Source organism: Dermacentor silvarum, chromosome 2, assembly GCF_013339745.2.
Source record: "Dermacentor silvarum isolate Dsil-2018 chromosome 2, BIME_Dsil_1.4, whole genome shotgun sequence".
Taxonomy (NCBI): domain Eukaryota; kingdom Metazoa; phylum Arthropoda; class Arachnida; order Ixodida; family Ixodidae; genus Dermacentor; species Dermacentor silvarum.
The window spans coordinates 90,445,097-90,458,349 of NC_051155.1; the positions used below are offsets into that span (position 1 = coordinate 90,445,097).

At 46.9% G+C, this 13,253-nt stretch overlaps 1 protein-coding gene across 4 annotated transcripts in view; it reads right to left on the bottom strand.

The window, feature by feature from the left end:
* Positions 1-3,976: 3,976 nt before the first annotated feature.
* Positions 3,977-13,253, bottom strand: part of LOC119441613 (calpain-5-like) — a 70,360-nt gene continuing 61,083 nt past the window's right edge. For all 4 annotated transcript variants that reach the window (XM_037706218.2, XM_049661457.1, XM_049661456.1 and 1 more), the window contains exons 12-13: positions 11,804-11,940; positions 3,977-4,350 (exon numbers count right to left, since the gene is read on the bottom strand). In XM_037706218.2, the coding sequence (XP_037562146.1) occupies positions 4,159-4,350; positions 11,804-11,940 (329 nt within the window). In that variant the 3' untranslated portion in view covers positions 3,977-4,158. The remainder of the gene's footprint in view (positions 4,351-11,803; positions 11,941-13,253) is intronic.

Genomic DNA, 13,253 nt, shown 5'->3' on the forward strand with positions numbered 1-13,253 from the left:
GTGAAACTGTCTTATTGGCTATCAATGTAGACTGTCTCCAATGTCGGCCAGAATTGGAACACACCATGAATTGACCACCACTTATCTGCTAGTATATACATTATATGACCTGCATGAATTCATTTCTGCCTCTTAATCTCAAACAGAACATCAGCTACACCTGCTTGCTCTCTAATCCAAGAACTCTGCCTGCAGCACACAGGTCAAGGCACTTTGTGCTCCATGGCAATGGTTGTGAAATAACCACAAGCTTCGCCATTCTGGATGTACTGCCCAATACCCCTTAATGCAAACTCCTCACCATAGGCTCCACTGCCACGCCACATGTATCTCGAATGAGACAAGGAGAGGAGACTCCAGTAGGTGGCCTACTTTGAGAGGTATACAGCTAGACACCCAGAGTGCATCTACTTCTACACCAATGCTAGCGTTGAAGCTCTGAGCTCCGCCATAGCAGTTGTGGATAGCGACATCCAAAGTGCACAGGAGGTACCCTCGGACAAATTCGACCTTAGCGGAGCTGACAGCCATCGCAATTGCGATCAAACGTATGCCCACTCGCAACTGAGCCTCCCCAAGAATCATATTTACAGGCTCCACGGTGGGGTGCAGGAAATTGGTGCACAACAATGTCCTTGCCCATATCTGCGCACTTGTGCAAGAGCACCTACAGGGTCTTTTATAAATTGTCTGTATACATGGTTATAACTGGATGCTGGGAAATGAAAGAGCTAATCAGCTCACCTAGGAGGCTTTCAGTGTTGTACGGAATGGCGTTCCTGGAACTAATTCCCTTTGAGAGGAACGCCACCGTTACGTTAAGGGTCAGTGGAACTGTAATGGTAACTTGTTAGTTTTACGAAGGAACGACGGAGGGAACGGAGTTCCTTCTGTAAACGTTCCACGGCATTGAACAGACGCACGCACGTACACAGCACATTATGGAGGGCGGAAGGGTGATCGCGCGAGGCATAAAGAATATACTGCTTGCCTGTCACGTGACTATGATGCATTTTTAAACATGGAATGGTTTTAGCTCCCGTTGTCGGTGATCTTCAAGTAAAGAGCCAAAAGCCAGATCTGCTATCCAGGCACTCATACGAGAACATCGAGGCAACGTTTCGAGAACAGAATGAGATCATCCAGGCCACCAGTCAACAGTTTAGAAAATGCGGTCTCTGGCTCCCAACCCTTTGTACAGGACTGTATTACATAGGATAGTTACTGCCCAAACAAGTTACAAAAAATATTGCTTCCGAGTTCTTCCAAATGTTTGTTCACAATATCACTCAAGATGTATTTGTTTGAAGTTTTATTTGTCATTTCCTATAGCGACGTTCAAAAGCCAGATACAGGGCACTTGATTGCCATCTTTTGGCGCCGAGACAGGGTTGCCTGTGCTCTTTTAAATGCCAGCGGTCCATGAGATCTGCGTTGCCTCGAGAGATGGCGCCACGCAGCTCCTTCAGGCACTTCTAGCTGGGCAGTGCGCTCTGTCTGCCTGGCGTCTTTGGCTGCCTGTCGTCTTTCGCTGCCTGTCGTGCCGCCTTCAGCCAGTTTTCTTCTTCTAGCTGGGCAGCGTTCATATGTACCAGTGCACAGTATGGCGTGCCGTGGTGTGATGGGGTGTTCCGTTACGAACATGCACTACACCCATTTTAAGATTGTGGCTAGTATCATCTCCAACCAGACTGCTTTGCCGGTAGCCATTTCATGCTTACATCTACTCTCGATTACGGGAGAGCCAGGCATATTTTTTTTGTGGCTTCTCCGTTATATTTTTTTATGACTAGGCTTCAAGATTGTCATGTGATGCTCCCTCCTGTAGTTCCTTTCCTCCATGCTTCACAGGAATGATGACGTCAAGATCGCAGCGCCACTCGAGGCACTTTGCGGCGGATGGAAAATTTCCAGTCCTCGTGTTACTCGCATTGATCATGACCCTATTGACCAGTCCTGGTCTTCACTTCAAGGCACCCGCTGTGGGCACAGTGCTATACGTGTTGCACGTGTAATAGACGAGCACCAACGTTGCAGTTAGACATGTCTGGAGTATGTCCGGTGCTCCCTGAAAAAAATTTGTCTAGGAGCGCCCCCCCCCCTTCTTTGGATTCTTTTTATCTCCAGATAATCTGCTGCCAACAATGTTCAAGTTCGTATAATATACGTAGTTCGATGCGAGTTTTAAATTGATCACTTTATTTCGCCTTAGGATTATCTGACACTATCTTAATTTTTAAAAACTCAAATGTAACGTTACTGTAATGACACGTTCCAATGTTCGAATTGTAGCTGGAACGCGTTCCTTTCTCATTAAAGGAAGTTGTAACGGGAACTCGTTTCAAGAATGGGAAGGATCGAGCTTTCATTCGTTTTAGAAGAACGTATACAACACTGCAGGCTTTTAACCAGGCACATGACATCACGCCACCAGCCCGGACAATAAGATGGGCTTTCCTGCTTCTGCAGCTCTACCAAGACGCTACAAGCAAGTTTCCCAAGCTCAGCAAAGTGCTTACCTGTGAACAGGGAGCACTTAATCGTCAGGTCCAGATTGAGACACTCCCCACACCAGCGCGAGTGCACCTCCTCCGCGGGCTGTTGCCCGAGGATCCTACACCGTACCGATACTGCAGCAACCACCGAAACACCTTCCATATCCTGATCCTGCGGACCACCACCACCTCCCCTACCTGCTTCCACAAAGCTTTCCCTTGAACCACATGCCGAGTGGTCGACAGAAGCCACCAGCACCGACGACCAATGGTACCTTGCTGTGTTTATCAGTGCTGCACTGACGAATGCTGTAAGCGAGGCTCTAGACAGAGCCTTTTCTCTAAACCCACCTAACCTCAAAATAAGTTTTTTCTCACTAATCGATACTGCCATCTTCCTGCCTCCTAATATTGGGCCTATCATGTTTTTTTATCTGTTACTGATGCAGTCCCTGACTTCTTCTAAAACTTCTTTGTTATCCTACAAGTTTGTGCCTCATAGGTTAGTGCTGGTAACACGCAATGACTGCACAGTTTTTGAGTACGAAAGCAAGGTGCTCGTCAGTGCCTGCAATGTGCGCTCTAACCCAGTTTTTAGAGCACAGCTCTTAGGCACCCGTTCCTGTGGCGAGCGTCTGTGTCGTACCTCGTAACCAAGCACAGCGAAAGATGAGAGCGAATGCGGAGTGCATGGCGATGAAATATGGTGAGAGCGAAGATAGCTCGAGGAGGAAAGTGGAGGAGGAGGGTGCAGCGGAGCCATGAGGCAGAAGGTGGAGGAGGTGGGTATGGCGAAAGCATGAGAAGAAAAGCGTAGTGCCGCGCAAGGCAGATAATGGCGACGGTGGCTACGTGACGATGCAAGAGTAGTATGCATCGTTAGGGTGCCTCAATGCGCTCGCTCGCCTCCGTTCCATTCACGGGGGTGCGCGCATTGAGGCATTCTGTGTCATCTGTTCACCAAAGTGCTGCTTGAGTGGAGGCCTGTCTGCAGCGGCTGCTGTGAATCGGGCCCACGCGTCTGCCACGTGCTGCCTCTCGCGATTTGCCGATTAGCGAGGCAGCCACGCCATACTAGGCTCCGTTTGGAACGTGCCACATGAGACAGATTGTCGCGCCAGCCAATATATTGCGAAACAAAAACACGTACAGAGCTGTGCTCAAATTTTGCATTAGGGAGTATCGTAATCGTCAGTGAATTTTTTTTTGTCTAAAGCTCTTGGTGATGGTTGATGGGGTTTAACTAATCACAAACATAGACTGCAAGAGTCATTTTAGAGAAATACTTCAGGTTAATTTTGCCCAACATCAATTCTTCAATGTGCACCTGAATCTTGGTGCATGGGCATTTTTAAACCTTGTCGCAACGTGGCTGGAGTAGTCGGGAATCAAACCTGCGGCTTTTTTCTCGGCAGAGGAATTCCACGATCAGTAAGCCACTTCAGTGGGTAATGCAAGACACGGTATCAGTGTTTGCACACTTTCACATTACAGCAATGAACACTTTAATCACATGTTTTCATTACAGCACAGCAATGCACTAGTAGTGCCACTCAATGGCACGTGTGGAACCTTTGGTCATAAGCCCCTCCGTGGAGGTGCTCCAATTCTAGGGGCAGAGAGGGACGCACACACAGTGTGCGCTTCACTATGAGTCGCCGGCTCAGATCGCGAGCAAGTCGTCAGGTGGTGGTGACTTCGACAAGCAAGTGCCCAGGCTGCCTTCCTTCCCACTCCCCGGCCTGTTCCTGTGCCCCACGAGTGGAACTTCTAGCCTCTGATGCTCGGCGCCCAGTGGGGCATCGATGTACGCCTTGGCCATGTATGTGTCCATCATTAGGTGGCTGTTCCACACCTGCGAGTAAAGGCGTGCGGTTTGACTGTGAGCACTGCTGAGGCTATTGGCAGCGCAATGTGAACAATTGCACTTTGTCTGTTGTCTCTCAAAAGTCAAAAGTACCTTAATAGAATATGTTGGTTGCTGGGCTAGTTGGTTCATTCTTGCGACAAATAATAAGCGCAAACTTTAGATGAGACAGTGAAACAAACAAGGGACAAGTGTCCCTTGTCTTTCTCACTGTCTCTTTTAAAGTTAGCTCTTATTATTCCATGCAAAAGTGAAACTTTAACCAGGGGACTTGACTTCTATACCTAGCTGAGCATATAAATTCGACTCCGGTTAATTCGGTCCCGGCCGAAGGTTCCAGCCAGCGCCCATGCATTTCTATGGGCCCAAACTTTTGTTATTTCAATCCTAAAATTGACCCTCGCTGGATAATTCGAACTTGACCACTCACCATGCTCGCTCCTGACCTTTATGGTGACCCCAATAGCAACCCCATTAGTGGCAGCGTCTGTCTGGCAGAGTTTAGAGGATAGTGAATACTGCCAAATGAATCAGCAGTGTGCATTGGCATTTTGTCTGCATCTTGTTTAATTCGACCCACCAGATAATTAGATCAACTTGATCGGACCAGGGTCGAATTAATGAAAGTCGACTGTATACTGAACACAGGCCATAAACGGAAGCAAACCATAAGCAATAGGACAGGTGCATAAATTACAATTATAGAATTCATTGAAAAACACATTTGCTATATGCAGACACACCAGTTACGTGAGCACATGGATATATATATATATATGGGTGTAACTAAGCCCATTAAGCTACATGGCTGTTCTAGGTATACTATAGTTATTGATATAATACTCTTAAAACACTCTGCACAACAATGAGGATAGAGAACACAAGCTTGGTGCTGAAGATGACACTGGTGACTCGTGTCCTGTGCACTTGTCTGAACTTATCGTGCAAATATTCTGTAAATAGATTTTTGCCTTGCTTCTACCTTCTGGAAAAATATAGTTCAAGTTGCTGAAGACATCTGCCTGTTTATACTTGAGGAGTGTTTTTTCAAAGGGAGCCAGATCCCGAAACCGAACATAAGCAAAACTTGCCTGTATTCATAAAGTGCACCTTCATACGCTTTGTTTGCACTCAGGTATGTCAAAATGAGCTGATTTAAGCTGCAAAAACGCGTGCGTCACAGATACGCGTTAATAAATACTGTCAGCCCTTCCACTGGGGTGGAAGACCAGTGAAGCTGTACTATGGTGGGAATTATGTATTTCCAATTATGACTATTAAGATTTGATGGTGTAATTGGTTATTTGAACTATTAAAGAAGGAGAAATATATATGATCCGGTGGTTTTCATTTATTTAGTGACCACAGGGACCATGGCCTTATGGTCGCTACGGTACACCGCCATAGGGTGTACGGCAAAGGTTGGCACGTTCTTCATAAACATGTCACCAACGCCGCGCACGTTCGGTGCGCATGTGGGCAACACGCCGCCGCCGTCCACAACAGTTGTGTGCGTTGTTTGTGTGACCGCACACAACCACTGTCAAAACGCTGGCTATGTGACAGACCGGCTAAACGCCGTTGTCGACACTGTTAGGGGAGAGGCGGGCGAGAGCCCAGAGAGAGTCGGCGGCACAAGCGGCAGAGGCTGGCAGGGCTGCGCGCATGCGCCGCACTGGGAGAACGGCCACGCACACGCACAGTCTAGAGTGCCTCGATGCCCTCCTTGCCCACCCTGGGAAGTCGCATTTGCTCTCCGCCGTGCGTTCACTCCCCGTGAAAGTGCGCGTCCCTCGCCCTCGCGCGCTTTCACTCGCACCTCCAGCATACGGCCAATGACAGTTTTTTTCTATTGCCGGACGCGACCATCGAAGAGTGAGCCCTTAACAGCTTTGCTGTAAAAAATTAGCCAAGTCCTTCGTCCATGCCAATCAATAGCCAATTTCACTTATCCAATAGGTGAGGCGTCAACTCGCAAAGGCTCATGGGATGCATCTGCTCGGTGCTTCGGTGCTTCCGGTTCGACGGATGACAGCTCCGGCACATGATTCTGCGTTCGTGGGGCCGGTCGCGATTGCTCTCTGTGCACCTTCATCGGAACGCATTGCCCCACGTTGCAAATTTCTAGAGCCTGCGATGGTCATATCAATGACCGACCTCAAAAGCTGAACGAAGGCAGCCATTTCAAATATTTTTCTTTATAATTGAATTGCCCGAACACGTGTATCAGCTATGCTTGTTGTCAGTTTCGTGCTTTTCATAGAGGACGAGTCGCGATTTCCTGTTCTCTTAGTAGCTTCTGTTTGTGTCAACGAGCAGAGTGATTTTGTAACCTTTCAGTCGTGAATACCATATTTGTGCTAGAACCTGCCGTATACATGAACGTGTTCACCTGTCGTAGTCATTGATAAATCGCGTTGTGCAAGTGAACACAGCTGCTAAGAACCTTGACTTTCAAGAAGAATGCCTTCCGTACATTTAGCCTTTCAAACTTTTACATAATTTCACAGCGAACCTGTATACGTTTTGTGATGTTTATATATGGATTGTACATGTGTTGCTTTGTAAAAAAAGTCGCAGTTTCGCTCGAAAGGCGCTGCATCGATTGCAATAGCAAATTAGTGGACCGCTATACAAAGTAAAGATAGTAGATTTATCGGTTGTATAAACTTGTAAACATAGGCACACTAACTAAATTAACAAGATGGTGTCGCGCGCACAAGCGAACATGAACGCATCTCACTCGATGACCACGGAAACTCGCTTTCAAAACACTGCAGTGAGTCAGCGCTCCAGCAGCAGCGAGCGAATTGAGCTTCGTGCCGGCGCTTGCATCAATGCGATCCAGGCCGCGAAAACACGGGGAGGGTGGACTCTGCCCCCGCTGCAGCCCTCCAGCCCAGCAGGAGCACGCGGCCACAGTAAAGCGCTGCCCCTCCACCTCCCTACCCTCCCTCCGGAGCGTTATGCGCGACTGAAAGACTGCGTGCTTTCTTCCCCGATTCCCGCCCTTGCGTGCGCGAGCCATGAATTGCCGGCTCACTGTCGCATGCTTTCACTCGCACATACAGCGTACAGCGCACGGCAACGAATTTATCGACCGTGGACTTTATAACGGAACTTCACGGTGACGATGACAGCGACAGCAGAAATGTGCCTGGAGTGTCCATATAATTGCTATCGCAATAATACCTTGCTGTCCAGATTACTGATAATAATATTTCCTGGAACATGCGCGATAACAACACATTAACCATGCAGTCGGCGTGGTTTACCTATTTTTTAAGGTAGTGTTTCTTGCTCCAACTTTACCAAAACATTTTGTCATAAAGTCTCTAACACGTTCAACGCTGCAGTATGCCCCTTGTGTTTGGGACACTGTGAAACTTGTGGGAGATATGGAACACAAGGCATGCCAGATGCATTCGTCGAGTGCAGGTGGCTTGCCCTTCATGATTGACTGTCTTATTACATTTTCGATGTCTCGTTATACAGAAAACATTGAAACTTTGCAACCATTAGGCTAGCATTTCTCGCCCCATGCACCTTTTGCAACATATGGGAGAAAAATTACAGTCTACATCCTTTCAATCCTCCCAGTACACCTAGCTCATCTTGCATCGAACATCAAATGAAAGTCGCTACACCATGCAAAGTGTACACCTAAATGGTGTTCCCAAGACATTCGTGCCAAGAAAAGGCTTGGATTGGAACCGCCTGCCTGCCTATGGCGCACTCCACTACTAAAGCATGCATGTTTGAGTGAAATTGAAAAAGTAAAAAAACATAATTGTTGTCAATGACGCTAACAGAATTGACATGAGAACAAGAAAGTGCGACTCGTCATTCAAGATAAGCACGAAACTGCAACAGCATGCATAGCTAATTCACGTGTCCGGTCGATTTGGCTAAAAAAAAATTACTTTCAATGACTGCCTATGCCCAGGTTTCGTGGTCAGTCATCAATGCAACCACCACAGGCTCTAGAAATCAGCAGAGTGGGCAATACCTCGTGATGAAGCTGCACAGAGAGCAAGCACGGCTGGCTCTGTGAATGGAGAATTGTGCGCCAGAACAGTCATCTGCTGAACCAGAAGCGCCGAGCAGACAATGTGTCCCATGAGCCCCTGCGAGTTTACGTTCCACCTAAGGCAGTGCTCCAACGGCACCACGTGACAACGCCGGTATGGTGTCTTCTATAATTTCTGCGTGAGCACATTCTCTAGTTTTGCTTATTTTCGCTCGCGAAATGACCCTGGCAATGGACTATGATGGCTATGAATAAGTTGGCGACAGGTCGGCACCTCTTCAGAGGTACACTCGCCCAAAAAATATTAGGAGCACGCTAAGCGGTGTGTCAGTGCAACCGCACATTGACATAAACCTATGTGGGCGCTGTGGCGGCTTAAAGCGTGGCTTCACATTGTCCGCTGCATTGTTTGGGCGCGCTGACAGAGTCGGTGATACAGTGTACTACTTTGCTCGATGTGTGAAATCGCCATCTTTTTGCATTCAATACACAAATGCAAGGCTGGCTTACCTCAAAGGCAATATGCTACTTTAAGCAAACCTTGCTTCACCTCTTTATAATGCAGGCTTAGCAGGCACACATGATGTAGCAGATGACATGAAGCCATGAATCTAGCTGTCACTGTGCATGAACAGGTTTGCTTTTACGCACGGCTGCACTAATACTCCGCGGAGCACGGCCACATGCTCATGTGTACTGCCATATTCTGTGCAAGCATGTATATCCGCCACGAAGAACTCTATAAGCTGCACCTCTGCTGAAGCTTGAACACACAAAAATCACTGAACTACAAGCTTGCATCAGAGGCATCAGTGAAAAGCAAACTTTAATCAGCAAATTTTGACAGCGCTGCAGACTTCATTTTAATGGCCTACGAAACATATGGGATGAAGCGTTGGCGCCCTAGCAAAATCCAAACGACTCTTCACAGCTTAGTGGTGCACCATAAGATAAGTTTCATGAACAAGAGGCGACTGTTGCGGAGACATGATTTACGCTGTGCTTGTGGGTAGCCATGCTACTATTGCACGACTGCTCAAGCACAAACAGATGAAACGAGAAAAGAAAGTGAAAAATCAAGACAACCCAGAGGCTCTCAAAGATTTTCGTTCAAAGTGGAAAGATTCGTTGTGACACAACTAAGAGTTAAATCCAAAATTTGGTGTCAAGCTGTACCGAAACTTGGCGAGGTAGATTTATTGTACAAGTTGCAGTAACTTACCGTATATACTCGTGTAATGAACGCACCCCAAACTTTGCTCTTCAAAATGTGGATTTTTGTCTTTCCCCCCATAATAATCGCACCCCCAACTTTGCTCCTGTGCAGTCCCATGATTGAACGGGTGTGCTGTAGTTTTTCGGAGAGACTAGAATCTTTTACTGCCGCACATGTGTTCAGGCTTAGGAGTGAGGATCAACGGCGAATATCTCAGCAACCTTCGGTTTGCAGATGACATTGTCCTATTCAGCAACAATGGGGACGAATTACAACAAATGATTGAGGACCTTAACCGAGAAAGTGTAAGCGTGGAGTTGAAGAATAATATGCAGAAGGCAAAGATAATGTTCAATAGCCTGGCAAGGGAACAAGGATTCAGGAACGCCAGTCAGCCTCGAGATTCTGTAAAGGAGTACGTTTATCTAGGTCTAGGTCATCAGGGTCATTAGGACCCTGATGATGAGAAGGAAATTTACAGAAGAATAAAATTGGGTTGGAGTGCATACGGCAGGCATTACCAAATCCTGACTGGGAGCTTACCACTGTCGTTGAAAAAATAAAAGTGTACAACCATTGCATTCTACCGGTGCTAACATATGGAGCAGAAACTTGGAAGTTAAAAAAGAAGCTCGAGAATAAGTTTAGGACCGCACAAAGACTGATGGAACGAAAAATTTTAGGCCTAACGTTAAGAGACAGGAAGAGAGCAGTGTGAATCAGAGAACAAACGGGGATAGCCGATATTCTAATTGACATTAAGAGAAAAGAATGGAGCTGGGCAGGCCATGTAATGCGTAGGATGGATAACCGGTGGGCCATTAGAGTTGCAGAACGGATACCAAGCGAAGTGCAGTCGAGGAAGGCAGAAAATTAGGTGGGGTGATCAAGTTAGGAAATTTGCGTGCACAGGTTGGAATCGGCTAACGCAAGAGAGCGGTAATTGGAGATTGCAGGGAGAGGCCTTCGTCCTGCAGTGAACACAAATATAGGCTGATGTTGATGTGTTCAGGGTGCATGCACTTAATCTCGATGCTCGTCGCTGTGTTGGAAATACGTAATAATGCCACATGACAAATGCCGAGATCACGTAAACGAAATTCTACAGCTAACCTAACCTTGTAAGTTATGTAGGCTGCACAGCCACGCTAGCGGCAAACATGCTGTGGCGGCACACCGGCAGGGACGGTGGGTTTGATGACGGAGCAGCTGACGGCAAAGAACACTGGCGGCAAGCATGCGGTAAGTACAGACTGCGCATTAGTATCACAGTCGCTTGAGACCTGACAAAGAGCAACCGTGATAATGGCAGCCTGTTCTTACTGCGTGGTTGCTGGCAGTGCTGGCGGAAAGGCACCTCGCAGACTCCCAACTGCTCCCTGTAACAGCAACTTTACTTTGACGTAATAGGAGAGCGCTGGCGCTTGGCTGGCATAGTGGGCATAGTCGGACGTAGTGTCGAATTTGCGTGTCTGTTGCTCGCTTTTCTGCCTGTCTTTGGTTTCGCTGTGTGTGATGGGTTGGCCCAAAGTCGAGTTATACACCTGCTGCGGGTCAGAGAGTTTAATCTGCTCACAAAACGGAAACACTGATACGACACCGATAAACTTTGACATGCCAATGAGCAGGGCGGTCGAGGAAAGAGACGCACACAGTACGCTTGTCAAAACAACAGGTGCTGAAAAGCAGTGCTTCAACGTGATGCTTGCGATAACGGCGGACAGCCGGAAACGACTGCGAGGACGAGCTGTTGTGGAACCACTATGTAAATAAAGCAACCGGCGACCTGGTCAACAGGTCCGGTGATTCCAATGTGGAGTTAAGTGCAATAAAAACGCTGCTACGGTTTGCAAATAGTGTACGTGTATTTTTGCTGCAAAGGTAAGTTATCTAATGCATTTTTCAAATCATTACCATCTTACTTTTCAATTTCAGCTGTTTCCAAAAAGTTCCTGTAAAATTTACCCAGCATAATAAACGCACGCCCCAATCTTGCTTTGGTTTTTCAGGGGGAAAAAATTTGTGTTCATTGCGTGAGTATATACGGTATTTTGTTGCTGCCAATATCCCCAGAAAATATTTGCCAATGACAATTAGCAGCTTCACTGTGAAATATTCACATTTTTTTCCACTTCACTTCTGATGGATTGGGCTCACTTTGAAAAGACACTCCTCACTTCACTGCATTCACTCACCTGGATCTTAATTGGTGTGGAGGCATCCTTGCGGTAGAAGAGGGCGCTGATGTTCCACGTTGGGTCCCGTGTACCCTGACAGACGGTCGAGCGCACAGACTGGCCCTCGCACAGCATCACACAGTATGGGTCTGCCACTGCACAGATGTGCAACGAGGCCAAATCAAATGGCATTCATCGTGCACTGATGACGCTATATGCACTGTCACCATGCAATTAATCATGCATTGTACTTTCCCACAGCAGCTGTATAAAGAAAAGGCCCATTCTTCTAGGTACCCTGCCTGACATGCGAAATGCAACACAGGGGTAGAACGCTACTGAACCGCAGGCGGTCAAAATTTATTTGAAGATCTCCACTATGACATCTCTCACAGCCCCTGGATATTGGCTCCTTCTTTGACATGCTAATCACCTGAATTCGAACCATGAATAGCCAATTTATTTTACTGCGGAATTATTTACAAAAAAACAATTTCGACGATATTAATACACATTTTGTGTACAAGATTTCCACCATTTGTTGCAGAAGTGAAGATTAGTAGCACTACACATGACAATGAAACGTGTATTGTCGACAAGCTGAGCTCGCCCTGGCACGTTTTTACCATCAATGCATAGATGCACCCAACTCATCCATGGCACCAGAAGGGGTTAAGCACCATCATTCCAACCAGATCACACAGTAAACCAGGCTGCCTGTTGGTGCCACTGGCATTCCGCCCTTTAGTAATGGCTCAAGAACCACAAACACTTGTGACAATGATGGGATTTTTGTGCTTAAATGAGTCAGATTATGTAAAGCCATGTGTTAAATTTGCATAAAAATGCCACCAGTTTGAAAAACAAAATACAATAATATGACTGAAGGCAAGCTTTAGCGCATACTTTTTCCAACTTCATACAGCAAAAAAGTGTGGTCATAATTATGTTTTACAAAAGCAGGTAGCATAGAAAGGGCTAACGGAAGCGGCTAACGGAAGCCATTGGCGCCCTATCCTGTCTCCCCTTGGTTTTCCTTCTTTCCTTGCGCCACAACTCATTTGTTTAGCTATGCACCAACTCGCCCAACGCACTACCTTGCTAAAGCATAGAAAGCTTCTGTGAAAGAAGCGGTGTTATTGCACATACTGTCTTCAGAAGTCTCTTGTGGGCGTGGTATTGTGCAAGAGGCAATGGCTACAGTGGGGCCGCAATTCTTAAGTACAGCATGGCTTGCACAGCAAAAGGAAATGCCTACATCGGAAGAATTTCCCTTCAACAGGCTCCTTACATCAACCTAGTGTTGCCACACAGATATGCTAAGCAATGGATGGCTCAAGCCATATTCAGGATTTTTGGCTGTCGAACTTTATTAGGAAGAGCCAATGTAGTCCTTATTTTGAGCAAGAAAATGCTCAACACAGTACAGCTCCTGTGCAAAAGGTCTAAAGGAGCCCTTTAACGCTTT